Below are 19337 nucleotides of genomic sequence, written 5' to 3' on the forward strand. Positions count from 1 at the left end.
CTTAGAGAGTCATAATTTATAAATAAATAATACATATTTATAATGTATAATGAACTAGTAATTTATAAATTATGACATGTATCATACGTTTTTATAAGTAAGATTCATAATTAAAGAATTTATTAATAATTAACTAAATTTAATACTTTTATTATTTTTATTAAAGAATTATGACTATTTTTTATTAAACACTTTCCGAAAGTCGTTTTAAATGTAATAAAAATTAAGCATATTATTATATTTCGTACTTGTTATTATGTACAAAATTTTCGTCATCCATCAATAGATTATTTTGGGTTAGATCTATAAATATGATATGTTATTATTTGATGCATAAGTTTGACTAAATATTGTGTTTTAATACTAAATTAATTAAGTTGGAAATTTATTTTTCATTAAGTGGCAACTCTATTACTAAAGCACGAATTTAACCGAACATCTTTCTTTTCGATCCGAGAACATCCGAACAAATGATTAGGTCACGTGGTACTTTTGGAGTCTTCGTGGCGTAGCTTGTTCAGCTGCTCGTCGAAGCGGCTGTCGGACGGTCGCCTCTTCGCGATTCTGCGTACAATGTAGCAGCCATTTTTGTTCTTAGTCTATAATAGCGTGCGCATATTTAATGTATTTAGGGAAATAGCTAGAAAATTTTCACGATGACTATAATAGTCTTTTTAATAGATACATCAGCATCTATGAACCAAAGAGCTTATTTGGGCGGACGCCCAACGTTACTTGATGTAGCCAAGGGCGCTGTGGAAACATTTGTTAAGGTACGTGCAGTGTCATCGACATCAAACGCCTCATTTTAATGATCGATTTCTTTGCCTGTAATTTTTATGTGCTAATTGCTATTATGTTGTAGGTACGTCAACGATCTCCTGAAAGCAGAGGCGATAGGTATATGCTTCTAACTTTCGAAGAGCCACCCGCGAACATCAAGGTTAGTGTAGTAGAGTGAACACGTTTTGCTATTTAATCCGTTAATTATAAATACATTAATCCATAGTATTCAGTATAGAAGATCTCTTTGTCAAACACTTCATTTTGTAGACCAATACATGAACATTCTTTGCTAGTGAATTAACAAAATGTACAGCACGACGTAAACAGGACGAGCGGCTGCCGTTGCTGTCTGCGCGATATCGCTCGCGACTGCGCTCCTCGCACTGTGATTGGTCGAGGCCGCATTTTAAACGAAATGGCGAATTGGGGGGAAATATGAAATCATGACTCGTCTGCCTTCGTTTTAAAATATGATAACGTTTTCGAGATATGGGATATTTACATGTTTTCTTTACAATATTATTATTATTATTGTTTTAATATGTAATAACTGTCCCATTGCAGGCTGGTTGGAAAGAGAATTTGGCTACATTTATAAATGAACTGAAGAATTTACAGTGCCTTGGTCTTACCACTATGGGTGCTGCTTTAAAGCATGCTTTTGATGTTTTAAATATTAATCGCATGCAGACTGGAATAGACACATATGGCCAAGGAAGATGCCCTTTCTATCTTGAACCTTCAGTTATTGTTGTTATAACAGATGGAGGAAAACTATCAAGCAATGCTGGCATACAGGAAGAGGTAAACGAAAAAATTATACATTTACTTAAACCAACTAGGAAATCTTATTGGAAAAAATAAAGCAATTTCAAACTACAGTAAATATACTGTATGTATGGATTTTTAAGATTTAGATTTTTGTATTTATAGTAGAATATTTATCAGAAGTACATCTCCAGTATATATTTATTTTGTTAAACAGTTTAATCTGCCTATGAACTGCCCGATACCTGGATCAGAATTAACTCGGGAGCCATTCCGATGGGACCAAAGACTTTTCTCCCTAGTATTGAGGCTAGCAGGAACCCCAGCTGTAGAAAGGGACACAGGCCTTGTACCATCAGACTCTTCTCCGATTGATGCAATGTGTGAAGTCACTGGTGGTAAGTGTATATTAAATTAGTAACTTTTTAATTATATCAGTTTCATAGCTTTTGAAAACAAACAAAATGAATGCAATTAATAAAGGAAAACACATTTTTAATTTAAAAATTAGTGAGATATAGTGATTCTTCCATCTCCTGACTAAGCTAAGCCTTACATTTCCATATAATAATTTCTAATAATAGAAGAGATTCTACAAATTGGGTGCAATAGATAAATTGTTTCCATTCACTAATGGCAAAGAAATGGTATTTATTCCTTTTAAATCATTTTTTTCTGGATATAATTGATGATTATTTTTGTCCCATTAGTATAATCATCAAAGTTATTTTACCATGTAAGATTATAAAACAGTGACACACATTGAAAGTTATATTTACTAAAAATATTTTAAATCAAAACCACAACATTTAAATTTAGGTTTGCCTTACAATGTATTTAAGATTGTTTATGGCCAGAAAGTAGTTTTGTCAGTATTTTCACAGAAGTTCTTCTGTAATTAATGCGTTATTTTCCCTCAGATATTGGAATTTCGTATCTGTAAATACACTGACAGGTCTCATAGTCTTATAAGACTTATGAGTCAGTACACCCGAATCCCTTAATTACTATATTCGTTATTTGCTTAGAAATCGCGTAACAATCCTGAAAAAAATCTATAATGCAGTCGTGAGCTTTCTGGCAGTGAGTTTTTAAAGGGTTTTATCACTTATCAGTGTCTTAATAGGCAATTTTCAGATGATGAGTATCTTACAATACTTATACAAGATTACTTTAAATTTTTGTCGTCAAATCTAGTAAAGTTTATCACCACATTTAAAACTTGTAATGGTCCTGCCATCACAAGTTTTAAATTACATTACTTATACAAGATATATTTTATTTTTGGGCATTGTAAAAACACCTTGATGACAAGCAATAAGACTTCTAGACGTCCGAGATTTTAAGTAATAAGAAAATAATTTTGCTCGAGATCTTCTCGTCTTTAAAAAAATGTTAAATGAGACTCACAATTATACAATACGATTGGAAATTTTGCATTCATTATGTTTGTTTCACTGCACGCTGTTGGACTTTATTTGTAAAACTATATACTAAAATTTTATTGTTATTCCGGAAATCGAAATCGATAATCATAGGTTCGTTTTCCTCAATAATAGACCAGAATCTTTTAGCCGTTGTTTAAGATACTATTAGTAATTTACTGAAATATGTATTTTTTTACGACAACAAATATAAGTAAAAAGAAAACTTCTGATTAAGAAAAACACTTTTTGAACAGATTGAAGCTATGTATTATTATTAAGAACTTATAATTATTTACACAATTTTTTTTTAAAAATTTGACGGTTTGCGTGCTTTTCAGCAGCAATTATGTAAATTATTATAAGTTTTTAATGATAATACATAGCTTCAATCCGTTCAAAAAGTGTTTTTCTTAATGTGTAAGAGCTATGTTAACAAAAGACAAACTTCTGATTATTGTCTTTGGTTTATGCCAGTACTACATATTTAAGGAATTTTAACATTTACTTAACTAGTTGTAATGTGAGACACCCACTTCATTGATAAATAACAAATAAATATCAGATCCAGGTCTAGGGAAAATATATATATATATAAATATTTTGCTCTAAGTCTCGTTTCGGCATCATACCCGAAGTCTAGTTGGTTTGTGGACTCAGTTTCCGCACTTAGACTCTCAACAGGTCCGTTGTGCGTAATACCCGAAGTCTATTATAACCATTGTCTTATTACCGCCATCTGTTGCCGCGAAGATAATATTTAGAGTATTTCGCGGAATCGTGTGATAAATACTAATTGTTTCCCTTTGATTTTGTTTACAACTGTTTTAAAATATTTAAAAGTTAAATACATTATGTGAAGAAAAAGAACCAAAACCTTAGATAAAGTTATATTAAAAATTACTTTAATTAACCCACATCGCAATGCAAATCTTTCTCGAATAGATTACCAATTTCAGTAAACAGGGAGTGACAAGCCCTTTAGAAACCAGTTGAACACGTTTTTTGAGCTTCGCTTATTGTAAATGTTTATACTAGTGTCAATTAGTTGAAGTTATATCTGACCTTGATGATAATCTTTCACATAAGAATGCCTTTTTTACGCATATCACTGCATCTTTGATGTTAACCTGCAAATTTGCAGATTATTAAAGCATTTAAATATATTACAAAAACAAGTATTTCTATATTAATTACTGATGTGAAGCTGTTAGGCAGATTAGAATAAAATTTGGCCTTCATAGGACACTCGTTTATGCAAAGTTTCGTGAAGCGATGTTAGATCTATAACAATATGGTTAGATCATGTCTAATACGTTCAGGCTCATTGATATACGATGGACCAACGCGTTGTTCATTATTAAAATAACAATCGCATTTGCTATGAATCTAAATTTTCTATATATTGTTCTTTGTGATAATCTTTCGTAAATTAAATTAATTCTTCAGTTATGTTAAGTTTTCGAGGTGTAGATGCTTTGATCTTATTTAAAATTGTGAATCTTTTATTTGACATTGCTGTTCTACACACGACGACTTTTTTGAAGGATGACCTTATTAGAAAAAAAAATATTGAAGGATGGCGATCCTATGAATTTATGTATTGGGTATTTCTACTTTGGGGTTTAATGCATATCTTTACACAATTTATCAAAAATCAGCATAGCAATAAATTTGAAGAAGCGCCTCTATCTACAACGGTTGTTGTTTAAAAGGTCGGCAGCGCGCTTGCTAGATTTCTGGAATTGCGAGTGTCTATGGGCGGCGGTATCACTTAACATTGGTTAGCCTAATGCCCTATAACAAAAAAAACTACATAGTACGTGTAGATTTAAAATATTCTTAAATGGTAAAGTTTGTGCTTTCGAATTGAAGAGCTCTTTATTCATTTAAAAAAGGTTTTGCCAACGGTAAATATAGTAAAATCTTATAACTAGAAAAAAACAAAATAACAGTAAAAACTAATTGTATATCAGGTTTTATTCTTCATATATTAATAACATAATACTTAAAAACCATAAAAATATAAGAACAAAGCTAGTTATATAAATAATCACTTAATGCAAAACTTTAGAAAGAATAGCTCTGCGAAACTGACTGAGTAGGTTTGTTGTTAATTGTTTAACGGTTCTCACAGATACTTACTATTTATATTATTATCTTGAACATTATATCCTAAGCATACCCTCTACGTTACTTGTCTAGTATTTAGTATGTTCTTGGTACCAAAATTAGCTGCTAATAACAGATATACCGTTATATTCAGCATAATTTTTTCGTTCCGTTTCAAAGGTCAACTTTTCTATAGAAAAATATTATTTCTATTTAAGTCATCAATACTATTGTACTATTGTTCGTGTTCAAGATGCAGTACTTGTGCGTTCATAGAGATATCAAAAGTTAAATTTAACTAAAAAGTAATTAAACGATTTTCAAACATAAAAAAATGGAATGTACAAAAGTATATAGTATCTTTTTATATTGTTCGCTGCAGGTTTATAAATACCTACCTATGCTAATGTATGCATACACTGCTGCATTTTCTAGTATTATCTTCGGTCGTCAAATTTCATAATGTATTTTGCATTTGTATTATATATTTTCTGCATCCTCTTGGTTTTCGTGGTTTTTTTGTACGATAAAAAATATATTGGCTGACGAATTGTTACTTAAAAAAAGATTTTGATATTCAATAGTTAGTCCAATTTAATTTAGTCGTATTTATGTTTGATCAGCTTTCGTCGCTTAATGCATAAGTATCGCAATACAGCGAGGAAATGCTGCCAGCGTTAGGACGCTGCCACAGGGACCAAACTTTTTAATTTGGTTTTAATTTTCTATGTAGGTTAAGAAAATTGTAAATATTGTATATTTGATTGTTATGATTACTAGTAAATAATATATGTGTCTCCCATATATCAAACTGATAAACGCAAATCGTTATCAATATAATTAAAATTAATTAATTTATATGTATTAAATTTGTTAGAATTTGACGGTCACGGGATAAACATTTCTCATAGTTTATATCTTATATTGATCGATCTATATTCCAGGTCGATCCTACTGTATCACCTCCCATCGTATGCTGATGCAGTGCATCGACAGTCTCGTGCAAAAGGTGCAGAGTGGTGTGGTGATAAATTTTGAGAAAATTGGTCCTGATCCGCCGCCTATCGACGTTGGACCTAATAGAGACGGAGAAGACGAGCATCATGATGAGAAGGATATAGAAACGGAAAACGATAGGAATGGGGTAAGAAATTATTTTATTTGCAAACTTTTCTGAGCTTGAGTCGTTGGTTTTTCGTATTTAAATAAAAATGTTTTTCTTCCATCAAGTTAGCCTATGTTCCCGGAGAAGCCGAGACTTAACTCTTTGATGATGTATGAATGTGGTTAAATTGTTCTGATTGTTTTATCACACATCTGATTACTTCATAATATAAGAACACGTTCCTATAATATATATTACAACGTAAGCTTGTATATCGATAGATACTATAATACCTATATGAGTTAAGTATCACCAACGCCCAAATTCAGAACCCCCTTATAATAGTGACAACAAATATGTTTTTAAATGAAATATCAACAAAACAAAAAAATAAATCAGTGGCGCTACAACCTTTTCAGGTCTGGGCCTCAGATTTCTATATCTGTTTCATGATCATTTGTCAATCTAATAGGTTAGGTTAGGTCTAATAGGCTGATGCGCCCCATGTGCCTGTCACAGTCCATCGACTTTTTGGGTCTAAGGCAAGCTGGCTTCCTCACGAAGTTTTCCTTTATCTTTCGAGCGATTGTTTAATGCGCACAAAAAGAAAGTTAATTGATGGACATCCGGGGCTCAAACCTACGATTTAAGGGGTGACAGTCGAAAGCTGAAGCCACTAGGCCAACGCTGCTCTAATTGAAAAATCAACTTTTTAATATTTTTTATTAAAATTAAAGTACCAGCCGTAATTGTTACGAGTCGATAATTCTTTATAAAAGCAGCCGTTTTTACAGAGCGGCCGCCAGAATTTAAAAGTACGGCCGCAGGCATAAATATTTGACAAAACACAGAACAATAGCTTATCTTTTTTCATTACTTGCCTTATCGTAAAATTAACATTGAATATACACACATTTTATTATCGTTTTGATTTAAATATGTCTTCCGTGTATTTCGATGTTTTGTATCCACTACGCTTTAAGTAAAATAGTTTACGTACGAAATTCAACGTCTCAAATACCCTCATAAGTAGCTCGCCCTCTTACAATCTTAAAAACTTAGTTAACAAAAATTCCAGTGGCGTGGACCGTCGATACTTGACTCTTTATAATATAATATAATATTCTTTATTTATTAGGCAAATAGATGATTAGTCGCACAAAGTTTTCCTTAACCGTATGAGCGTGTTGATTGCGGACATAGAAGGAAAAATCCATTGCACAGCCGTGATTCGAACGCACGACCGATTGCGAGCCACCACGTTCACTGCTCATATTTTATACCCATTACTATAATAAAGTTATTATTATTACAGAGATGGAACGGCGGTCCATATCAATCGACTTTGGCAGCAAGTCAACCAGGAGCACCGCAAGCGTGGCATTCGTGTCGCCGTCTCATCTACGTACCACGAACTGTGTCACAAAAGGGGTTCGCTGTTGGGTTTTGGCCTATACCCGAGTCATTTCGACCCGATCCTAATGCGCCTACACTCGTAAGTTAAATACATAAATTATAAAGATAACAATATTTGCATGCCTGTTCGGGGTGCCGATGTTAGTGTTAACTATGTAAAAATCCGTTGAGCATTACAAAGAAACAATAATTAAGAGAAAAGTTTTGGAAATCTTTTTTGGAAAACCAATTTGCGTAGAGTATTGAGAAATTTACTTCATACCATCGAGAAAGAGATAATATTGAGCTTATTGTATAATGTAGATTCAATTTATTCTTGGGATTCAAACCCAGAACTTTTCCTTCAAAGTCTTTCTTTAACTAATTGCCATCTTGTGGCTATTATAATTTAGTTTTTTTGTTTTGATATTGTAGTAAGATTAGATAAATAAAATTGTAATCTTTTACAAATATTACGTTGAGTATGAATGGATTTTAACTGGTCAGTTGTGTGAAGCTATCAAATAAAAAAATAATATTTTTTATTTAACTTCAAACACCAGGTAACATGAACAGAAATCGTGGATATTACAATAACTACTAAACCTATATTGATAAAACTCAGTCTTGTCCTAATAGCGTATAGCTGATTAAATCCCGATCCCGTTTCTAGGATTACTACGTCGTTAAAACTAGTATTCCAAGGCATTCCTAAAAAATTGTTTAAAATATTTATTTGTTGGAAAGTGATGTTTGTGTACTGTTATTGATTTGCGATGGCGATACATATATTGCTCAGCTGTAACTAATTGAAGAATTTTAACGTATTAAATTAATAAAAAAATAGTCACTATTGTAATATGCTTTAAACATATCTATTACAGCCACCCCGTTCTGCGCATCCAGTCGTAAAATTCACTTGCTCGAGCCAAGAGCCGATGGTGATAGATAATTTGCCCTTTGATAAGTATGAGTTAGAGCCGAGTCCACTAACACAGTTTATTCTGGCCAGGAAACAGCCCACTATATGTTGGCAGGTGAGAAGTTTTCTAATGTTTAGAGGGAATGTATAATAATTGTATTGTACTATATTAAGAATTTAATTTATTCTATATTTACTTAAATTTACCTACTTTTTATATATATCCCGATTCAGCTTAAATTCAGACTTGTCTTATAGAATGCTAATTTAATAATTTTATAAAAAAAAATTAAAATGGTTATTTCTATTGATATTAATATATTTATTCCACATCATTATTCTACCTTAACAGTTACAACTAATTCGATTGAACGTCAAAATAATACCTACACCGATTATCCTACATAAAAAAAACATTTAAAAATTAAACTTATAACTAACAATATAGCAAGCAACTCTTGTGAACTCAGCCAGTGTACAAACAAATAGGTCTACCTTCATAGAAATTTTGTTAATTATTCGTATTGCTCGCGTGAGTGGCGCTTTGCTAATAAAGTTGGAATTTGCGCTCGCTACACCCAAAAGTTAAGAGGTTGACGGTTAAATCTGATCCATGAATTGGAGAGTGAGGAAATAATTTAAGAGTATTCTTTTTAAGAAATAAAAAAATTGACTCCAAAATATATTTTAATCACACTCTTCTTATTACAGGTGTTTATAGCGAACAGTAGCTGCAAGAATTCAGAAGTGAGCCATCCCTTTGGTTACCTTAAAGCCTCCACCAACCTCACTTGTGTGAATCTCTTCGTCTTACCATACAACTATCCAGTGTTATTACCTTTATTGGATGACTTATTTAAAGTCCACAGATGCAAGCCAACGCCTGAATGGAAAATGGCTTTCCAACAGTATTTAGATAGGATGCCTTCTTATTATGTTACAGTGAGTTTTTAATTTATAAAAAGTAAATATTTGTGTTTGTAACAAGTACACTACTGGACGAATTTCAAACATTCTTTCACCGTTTTTACCACTATATTTATGTTCAAACTATTTATAAAAAAACAATGTATTTTCAATACAAACATTGTATTTTTATTTGATTGATGATTGATTTTGTACAAATTAGGGTTTTACTCTAGTTCAGGTAGAGCTACTGTATGTACTAATTTACATTTAAAACTCTTATTATATGGTTTGTTTAAAAAAGGTAAATGAGAGCCTTTTTGTAAAGCAATTTTTATCAAAATAATCTTTTGCAAATTTTGCTAGTTATTGTTTACACAAGATAAATGTAGGGAGACTTAATAATATCAAACAACTGTTACAACTTATATCCTACGATAATATTGACAATATTAACCGATAGTGTTGAAATTTGTAAAAAAGATATTATATGCTAAAAATTAAGTATTACATATAAAATTGTACTATTATTCTATCTTAAAACAAGTATATATATGATTCTTAAAACTAACTCGATAAAACAATATACATTGTCACATAAGTGTATATTTTTAAATGATTTGTAAATTAAGATATGATTTGAAATAACCAACTTTAATATAAATAATTTAATTTCAGCCACTCCGTCGAGCTTTAACCAAAATGGGTGCATCTGCACCTCTCGTTCAAAGTTTAATCCCTGAGACTCAAGATATCTGCCTTAGCTTCTCCGTACTGAACTATTTAAAAAGACTGAAGAACCAAGCCAAAATTGAGTTCGAGAAACTCTGCGCTGACGTCATTAATAAGGCCTCCAGTAATAATAGCCAGAAGGTGATTATAAATAATGTTTGTTTTGGTAGGGCTTAATATGTAATAGAATATAATGTAAAGTACATGCATTAAACATCAGGTGAAAACTAGTGTTAATATAATTTTTTTTATTGCTTAGGTTTCTAATGAAAGGAGACAATTTTTTTTCTATAAATGTTAGAAGAAGAATATTTCATTTATATATATATATATATATATATATTTTGATGTTTATTTGCAAATATTATTCAAATATTTTATTTCTTAGATTCAATCCTAGGCCTAATATAGATAAACTACGCTTTAAACACTCATATAAAATAATGCTTATCTATGTCAGTTAAATAGTACGAGTAAGTAGTAAAATGTTATCTGTAAAATTCCGATTTTCTTACAACGCCTTATCTTTAGTTACGACATCGTAACTGACGTCTATTAAATTCCTTTAGATGAGTTTCTCATATGTTTTAACTGATTCTGTAACTTAGGTAATTTCTATAAACGATTCGTACTTAGGATATTTTAGAATTAACTTGTGTATTTTTTTTTAATTTTTCTTATTTGAAAACAGTTTTCCATTAAAAATATAATCTATTTTTAATAAGTTGTATCACCCTTATCAAACCTCGATTACTCACAGTTCAAAGCATTGAGGTCAATGAGTATTTCCTTGTTGGATAAATGTTTGTTTATTTGTTCACCGAGAGGTGTGAAATTACGTAATTGTATGAAACCATAAAAATTATTTAATATCTCAAACTTTCCTAAGCCGTATTTGCACAGATTTGTACGTCATCCGTGAAAGACATACCTCCGCAATACGAATGTTAATCTTGTTTATACCGACTGGGTTCAGTGTATGTAAACGGGAACTCCTGGGTTCAATTACTGAAAACAATTTTTTTTAATTGAATTGAAATTCTATAAAATTCATCTATGATATATGACCTAAATTAATTAATTTCAAATGTCAAATCTCTACTTATGTGTACATTGAGTTAAGGGCCTATACAGTCGCACAACTCCAAAAAAGTACGTTGAAGTATGGCAAATGGAAAAAATATATGGTGGTGGAAAATATATGGCGATTTAAATAACTTCGCTCGATAGAAAAAAAAAACCAAACATAGCCAATTTTTGACACTTTGAATTCATTTTATGACGAAAATGTATATAGAATATGATTTTGAAGTTTACACGATATATTTTATCGCTAGCCAAGTAATCCATAAAAAAAGTGATAAAATAATATCAATTTAATGTTTTACATAATTAATTGTTATTACGGGACATCGCGCCTCAGCGCTCCAGCTCTCCATTGCGTACCGCAATCCATTCCGAGACACTGACACAGCAATGCGTGCTGGGATAGGACCTTAAGGAAAACTTATCAAATCATCTTTTTTTTAAATGCTAAATTAACAATACCGTCAACGGCTAAACGGACAGTTCTGGTATCTGAGCGTATATCTTAAAATAGATCCCTCAGTTTGTACAATTATACATGCTTTAACGTACTTGAATTTTCATAGAATATTTGTAACTAACACAGTGTTTTAACATTTTCAGGTAGCAGAAAGCGTCCGTGTATTACCTAGATCGCCTTTAAAGAAGGATTTAACAAGTCATCCATGTTTACAAGACAAGTTCACAGCGCTCCGTGATCAGTTGAACGAATTTGGGGGTTTTGTAGTGGGACTATCGCGAGGCCGACATAGGACACAAGCCCATACATATCGAAATCCATTCGATATACAGCGACGGGATTTATTGGATCAGGTATATTTATAGTTTATAATTCTCAATAAAACATTTGACTTCAAATTTTAAAGACCTTGTTGACTGATATAAAAAAGGTAGTAGGAATATATAGTTCGATGTAGGACCTATATGTGGTGTGTGTTTTTAAAGATTTTTTTTTTAATGAACAGGGCACACGGGCTGGAGGCTTATCTGACGTCAAGTGATTGCACCGCCCCTGGACACTCACAATGTCAGAAAGCTCGCGAATGCGCTGACGGCTTTTTAAGAATTTGTTTCAAGAGTTTTTATTAATTTCCAGATCCATAAAACTTTAATGATAATTAGGGATTTTAAATGTGTATTTGTTTGATACAATTAAGATATCTATAAGTTTAAAATGACAAAAATATGATTTCAGGTGGTGCGCATGCGTGCTAACTTCCTACAGCCCTCGCTTGCGCACACACGTCTAGTAGACGAAGACAGTGTTCACTCGATGCCTGTAGCACAAATGGGCAACTACCAAGAATATCTCAAACGAATGACACCACAACTACGGGAAATTGAGTCCCAACCCGTCAGACAGCATATGTTTGGGAATCCGTTTAAGATTGATAAGGTTAGAAATAAAAAAATAGGAAACTCATATCATCATATCTCTATACTTGTATTTACTAAGATTAAAAATTTGTTAGGACAGAAGTGGATATTTTTGAAAATTGTATTACAGTATGCCTAATCAAATTTCAATCTATTAAAATATCCATAAAAGAGGCACAGACGTGTGTCAGCCCGATGGAGAGTCACGGGAGTTCATATGACACTTCGGGACTTAAAAATCTAGTTATATGTATAAAAGTAAGAAATACCTGCACAGCAAGCAAAACTTTTGCTCAATTAGATCTTCTGTTTTGGCGTATTTAGATGTGGTGGTTTCATTTGGCAAAGATTCATTCTATACCAATTAAATGTTTCCATTAATTTTCTAGCGTATGATGGTCGACGAAGCGGATATAGATCCTTTGGGCGCAGTGCGGGGTAGCGGCGGCAGTGGAGTGGGAGGAAAGCGGGGTGCGGAGAGCCCCCGTGCCATCCCGCCCAAGAGGAAAGCGGGGCCATTGCCGCAACATATCGTGGCGAGACGACCTACCTCACCAGCGCCACCTTCGCCTGCGCATACGCCGCGTACGTATAATAATTTGAAAGTGTACTTTTGAATAAATTTAAAAATAACTTAAATCTAATAATATTCAAAGTTCATCAGTGCGTAAGACGGATTGGACGTATTCTAGAACGTCAATCAACATAAAACTAGTGTTAGAGCTGTCAAACCAATTTTTCTATATATTTGACAACGCTCAAGACTATATTGTTACTTAATTATGAATTGTAGAGTGTTGGCATGGTGGCTTGAGCGTGCGACTCTCATCCCTGAGGTCGTAGGTTCGATCCCCGGCTGTGCACCAATGGATTTTTTTCCATGTGCGCATTTAACATTAGCTCGAACGGTGAAGTAAAACATCGTGAGGAAACCGGCTTGCCTTAGACCCAAAAAAAAAGTCAGGTCAGTGTCAGGCCCAGAAGGCTGATCACCTACTCGCCTATTCAATTAACGAGTGATACAGATACAGAAATCTGAGGAGTAGTAGATTATCTTACTATAGTGGAACTATTTAATAAAGTAAACTTTCAATTTTAGCCCCACTCTCCCCAGCGCTGTCCTTCAGCACCCCGCCTCCCTCGCCAGCAGCAGCGCCGCTGTCACCCGTCTCAAGACGACCTGCGTCGCCGCTCGCGCCCGTGCCTTCCGATTTGCCGTCTGGTAGACCGCCTGAGGTATGTAAAGTCAGAAATACGCTATAAATTGGAAAAAAAAAATTATATGCGTTTGCTTACTTAAAGTTCATCATTGCACCAGTTAGAGCACAAATATTTCTGGGTACGTGTCATTTAGTAATTGCGACCGTACTCTGTGACTTCCAATATCGACAGCGATGCCGATACCAGTGTTCTATGCAAAATCGATTCAATATCCATAAAGCCGATGTTGTAACCTTGGAATCGGAAGTTCAAGGTAAAATATTTGTCGACTTTCACACTTACTATGGTCTAACCAATTGCAACAACTTAAATATATTCTACCTTTATTTAGTTTCTTAAACAATAATAAATAAATAAATGAGTAAACATCTAATGACAAACAACTTCACCAATTTGTTAATGACACTGGAAGGAACTAGCGTTTAAGATACAGGCTAGGCCAAGGTTAAATGCTAGTGCTCATACTTTATATTATGTATAATGTTAACCAAAATAGTGTATCTCAACGATTCGTTGCCTATTATATGTTTACAACCTTTAGAATGTAATTACAAAATTTTATGTTTTTGGGTCAAATAAAGTGATTTTTATTTTATTATTTATAAACTGTTTAGACTGTTTACACGCGTATGTTTTGTAACCATGGCAACAATGTTTGTAAAAAAAGTTTGTGACTAAATTTTAGAGTAGATATAATAATTTAATTGTATATTCCAGGAGCCGCCTAACGTGGAGTCTGGTGGGACGGCGAGTACTGCGTCAGCTCCCGCTGCGCCTGCCAATTTGCCGCCAGTTATCAAACCATTCCTCAACGGAGGTAATTGAAATTAACATGACAACATACAAAGGTTTAGGTTTAGGTTTAGGATAACTGGAAACGCTTAGACAGAACATTCAATTTAAGGCGCTCAAGACTTGATTTCCGAGATTGGCCAAGTTGGAGACCATAACGTTTCTATATAAAACATTACCAAAATAGACAAGTCTCAAATCTATTCTATAGAGCCTCAGCCAGAAAAAAAACATGACGATCATTACTTTTTCCGAAAGATAGATATTAACTGTCATAATTAAACGGTAAAATTCATCAGCGTCAATTATTTGTATGAGAAATGGTACTTTTGTTTAGAACTTCCGTCATTTTTGTGATAATACACTTGAGACGTGACTGATGACTGAACAGTTTGAACTGATAGGATTTCATGATTTGTGAGCGTCAACTGCACAATTACCTCCAAAAGTGGATTTCTCTATTAGTATTATTGGTCCTTTCTAAACTAATGTTCAGTTCATAATAATGTATTGTGAGAATTTACACGTAAATTCACTGAACTAAGCCATAGAATATGTAAAAAATAGTTGCTGCTTCATGTATAAATTTCTTAGTCTTTGTGATGGTTGCCTGGATGAAAACGCTTGTAATTGGTAAGGTAAGGCCCGTTGCCTTAATTAAGTCTTGACAGAGTCGCCATGTATTTTATTATTAACTAGCGGACCCGACGCGTTGTCCTGTCTTTACTATGGATATTAATTTCGAATTGGTGTAATTAACTAAAAATGCTTTATGATATACAACATTGTTTGTTTTTCTGGTGCATAACTAGCCATGTGAAAAAAAAATAGATTTTCAAGATAATTGCTACAAATAATTAGAGACTGTAATTATTTTATATATATTTTATCCATATAATAAATACGATCGAAGCATTTATTTTAAACGATATTCAGTTTGACGAAATTTGCAGCACGTATTATATCAATGTTATGTTAAACAATATAGATACAATTTCATTGTGCTTTAAATATATTTTGGATTATTTCAGATGCGTACACAACAATGGGAAGTAAGATGCCTCGATCGCCCTCTCCGCCGCACGAAATATGCGTTGCGCCTGCGTCGCCCGACACGCAGGAGTTGCAAATTAACGCTATATTACAAGGAGTAGCAGCGGAAAATAGCTCTAATTCACGAAAGAAGAGAAAACGAAAGGTATTTATTTATAGGTGTTAAAGAATTCAGATTTTAATGGAGAGTCAGACTTTTAAAGCAGATTATACAACTAGTTCAATTTAAAAAAAATTGGAGATAAATTTGTTGTTACAGTTTTATAGAGATGAGGTACAAACAATTTTATGGAGATGATGTACAAACAATTGTATAGGATATTTGTGAAGTTTGGTCCAGGTCTTGTTGTAAATCTCAATGTCAATCAAAAATCAAAATGCCTATGCCTGTGTATTTAAGCTAGGGTCCGTATTCTAGAAGTCAAACTTAAATATGATCTCAAGAACTGTACTATATTATATTTTAACATAATATTTGACCTGAAATAAGATTGTAAATTGAGATACGCAATGTTTTTATTTTTATTCAAACAAGAAAACATTATAAAAGTGAAATCAAATTACCTTAAATTTGTATGTCCACCATATCGTCTTATATTTCAATAATAATATTATATATATTTTAAATATTTCACCCAGATTAATTATCCAGATTATATATATACAATATGTAATACAGATCCATTCATAGGCCTTAGCATGAACTATTTATATGTAAATCAAATATGATGGTAATGATATATTTGTATGGAAAACACGCCTAACAATTTAATTTTGAACTTTAAAGAGGCGTAGATGGACCTAACCAGAAGAATCGTGTGACGAATTCGTATGGTAAAGTTCTCGTCAGTCTGTACTTTGCGAAGCGTTAAAATTATCGTATTGTATAATCTGTGCTTCGTATAATCAGTGCCTAGGATGAAAACACTATAACTGTCACTATAGTTTGACAGTGACTAAATATGATTTTTTTATTGTTGTGAATAAATGAAATAACCTTTAATTACTAGAATTATATTACAATAACCTCAAATTTTACAAATCTGTGTGATATATTAGGTTGTAAATGTTATTTCTGTCCAGGAGGATGATATAGTCCACCTATCATCAGTTTTGATGCCACCACAGCCTTCACGGAAGGAACTCGCCGAGATAAGGAAGCACAATCTCTCTGTTCGATCGGAAGTCTATCGCGCCGTGCGTCGACCGGGCAGAGGTAACTATAAAATATTAACCCTAATTAAAAACTAATATAGTCTAGGTAGGACACCTGATCACTTAAAAAAAAAGTGGGACGACAAACCTTGGTCTTGGCCTTGAAATTCTGTTTCTTGATCATTTGTTTTTTCTAACAGGCGATCAGCCTTCTGCGCCTGACTCATGCCGTCGACTGTTTTGGATATAGTCACACAGTCAAGCAAGTAGGCTAACGCGGCTCTGATCACGATGCATACAAAGAAAAATGATCAATAAAATGATAGCTTTTACACATTAAGAAAACACTTTTTAAACGGATTGAAGCTATGCATTATTATTATAAACTTATAATTATTTACATAATTTTAAATTGTCACCGTGACCACGCACTCGAAACGTCGGAAAAAATTAAATTTAAAATTATGTAAATAATTATAAGTTAACAGAAATACTTATTAGTATTTAAGTTTTTCTTTTCATTTGTTTTATTATGTATGTTAGAATACTTTTGAACATTGAACATATTTTGTTGTTAACCAATCAGTATCGAGCGTCATTTTTACCGTACAGCGTTAATAATGCAAAATTCCTCGGCAAATTATTTTCCTGTTGGCAGCCATTAACCAATATGATAGACATGATTGTGCTAATTAGGTAATGAAAAATTAGTATTTTATTAAGTATATAAATTAGCAGTAAATACAAATGACCGTAGGAAGATAAATAAAGGACAAAGAAAAATATTTTTTGTGTTATACTAGCATATATATTAATATAATATAGCATTAAGCATGTTTAGAATTGACAAAAAATATTTGTTTCAGATTTTACAAAGTTGTTCGAATACTTAAAACAATTAAAAGGTAGTGTTGAAATAAAGAAAGAAGTGATTAGGGACGTTATTAGTGAATCGTTGAGGTTCAAGCGGAAAGCGCTAGCGAAGCTTCTAGAAGACTTCTTGGTGGGCCTTGAGAGAAATGGAAGCAGCACATCACTCAACCTAAAGAGATTACCGAACAACCACAGCTAGTGTATAGTGCTCAAATGTATTGAAATTGTATTTGACGAAAGCGTTAAAATAAAATGTAATAATGAAGCATGTTTGGTCATTTGAAGGGTCGCCTATATAGGGCTGTGATGGTTATGATCGTTACTTTTGTATCGGGTATATATACACTTACAGTCGGGTAAATGGGTAATGCGACAAGTTTTTCTATAGAAAGAACCCATGTGATGTGAATAACCCATTTTTGGTATTATGGGTAATCCGATACAAACAGTACTAGCCTCTGGGTGCAGAGTGTCGTTTGTAAGGATTGACTACAACGTGGAGTTACGTATTTGTTACCATGGTTATCACCAATCTTTTTATATGGAAAAGAAAATTACTATGGTAACAAACACGGTATTATTTGGCTGCATTTAGTGATATACGGATGTAGCAGCTCCGTTGTAAGGATCATCTGTACTGTTGACCTTGTAGTCGTTCACGGGCCGTGATTGGTTGTTTACAGCTGTGTCACACAAACACGTCTGTACAGGTTATACGTTCGCGCAACTAAACACGTAGATATATTCCGGTATCGTACGGATCACGGATACGTTCGACGGACGCTCTGCGGGCCGTGCACTACTAAAGCCAATTACTATACGATAGTTTCGGACTAGACGTCCGTATAGCACTAAATGCAGCCTTAATCCAAGTTATACGAAATAGTTCGACTATTTAAAATTGTATACAAATGACTTGTGCTCTTGGGAAATGGTAAATGCGTTAATATTGTGATCGAATGCTCCGCCTTTCAGATCTCGCCCGATCAAATCTTATTTTACATGAAATTAAGCGCATTTATTTATTATACAGTATGTTGTGACAAGTTGTGCTGTTCTCAGTTTCAGGTATTATTTGTATCAAAGGCGCAAGAGCTGTCCACGGACTTGTTATTTATTGCATAAACTTCAAACGTTCATTGTTGCTAGTTAAAAATTTATAAAAGTTACCACACGTTGCATAGTTTAACTTTGCGATGTTAATAGTTAAATTTCGTTTTTAGTTAACTATCGGTAAGGCGTTAAATTTGAGGCTGGTGACATAGCAATGGAGTTTCCTGCTAGATTGAACTGCGTGGTTGATGTGTTAAACGAAAATGGATTGAGAAATGTAAATATTTTGTATATATTAAACTCGAATTGTAGAATGTGACAGGTCGGTCATGCGGCCTTTAGAATGACAAGACCTCCTTGAATCTGAATTTTCGTAATATTTTATATGTTGAAGTATTGAGCTAAATAGATATCATTCCCAGTATTTAAATATCAGATTCTAAACAGGTCCTGTTACGCTAGTGGTCATTGTGTCAATTGTAAATTGTATATAACATTTTATAAATAAATAATGATCCTTATTGGATCTTTTAAAATGTCTTATTATTTTACGTCCACATTAGCAAGTCAAGGTCGA

At 33.0% G+C, this 19337-nt stretch overlaps 1 protein-coding gene across 1 annotated transcript; it reads left to right on the forward strand.

Annotated features, from left to right (window-relative positions):
* Positions 1-513: 513 nt before the first annotated feature.
* On the forward strand, positions 514-19286 carry LOC123716144 (integrator complex subunit 6). The gene is made up of 17 exons (XM_045671723.1): positions 514-773; positions 866-943; positions 1351-1590; positions 1772-1952; positions 6035-6234; positions 7511-7690; positions 8475-8627; positions 9224-9454; positions 10097-10291; positions 11840-12049; positions 12432-12632; positions 13003-13198; positions 13713-13849; positions 14552-14651; positions 15658-15824; positions 16763-16895; positions 17701-19286. Exons 1-17 carry the CDS (start codon positions 657-659, stop codon positions 17904-17906), a joined length of 2925 nt encoding a protein of 974 aa, XP_045527679.1. The 5' UTR covers positions 514-656; the 3' UTR covers positions 17907-19286.
* Positions 19287-19337: the final 51 nt, after the last annotated feature.

This window comes from Pieris brassicae, chromosome 11, assembly GCF_905147105.1.
Source record: "Pieris brassicae chromosome 11, ilPieBrab1.1, whole genome shotgun sequence".
Classification (NCBI taxonomy): domain Eukaryota; kingdom Metazoa; phylum Arthropoda; class Insecta; order Lepidoptera; family Pieridae; genus Pieris; species Pieris brassicae.

What these genes read in the sequence shown, in the direction of transcription:
- LOC123716144 (XM_045671723.1), top strand. Translation starts at nt 657, where the DNA reads ATGACTATAATAGTCTTTTTAATAGATACATCAGCATCTATGAACCAA. An exon ending in ATGCTGGCATACAGGAAGAG is followed by an intron (nt 1,591 to 1,771) that starts GTAAACGAAAAA and finishes TTTGTTAAACAG; the next exon opens with TTTAATCTGCCTATGAACTG. An exon ending in TGCCTTCTTATTATGTTACA is followed by an intron (nt 9,455 to 10,096) that starts GTGAGTTTTTAA and finishes ATTTAATTTCAG; the next exon opens with CCACTCCGTCGAGCTTTAAC.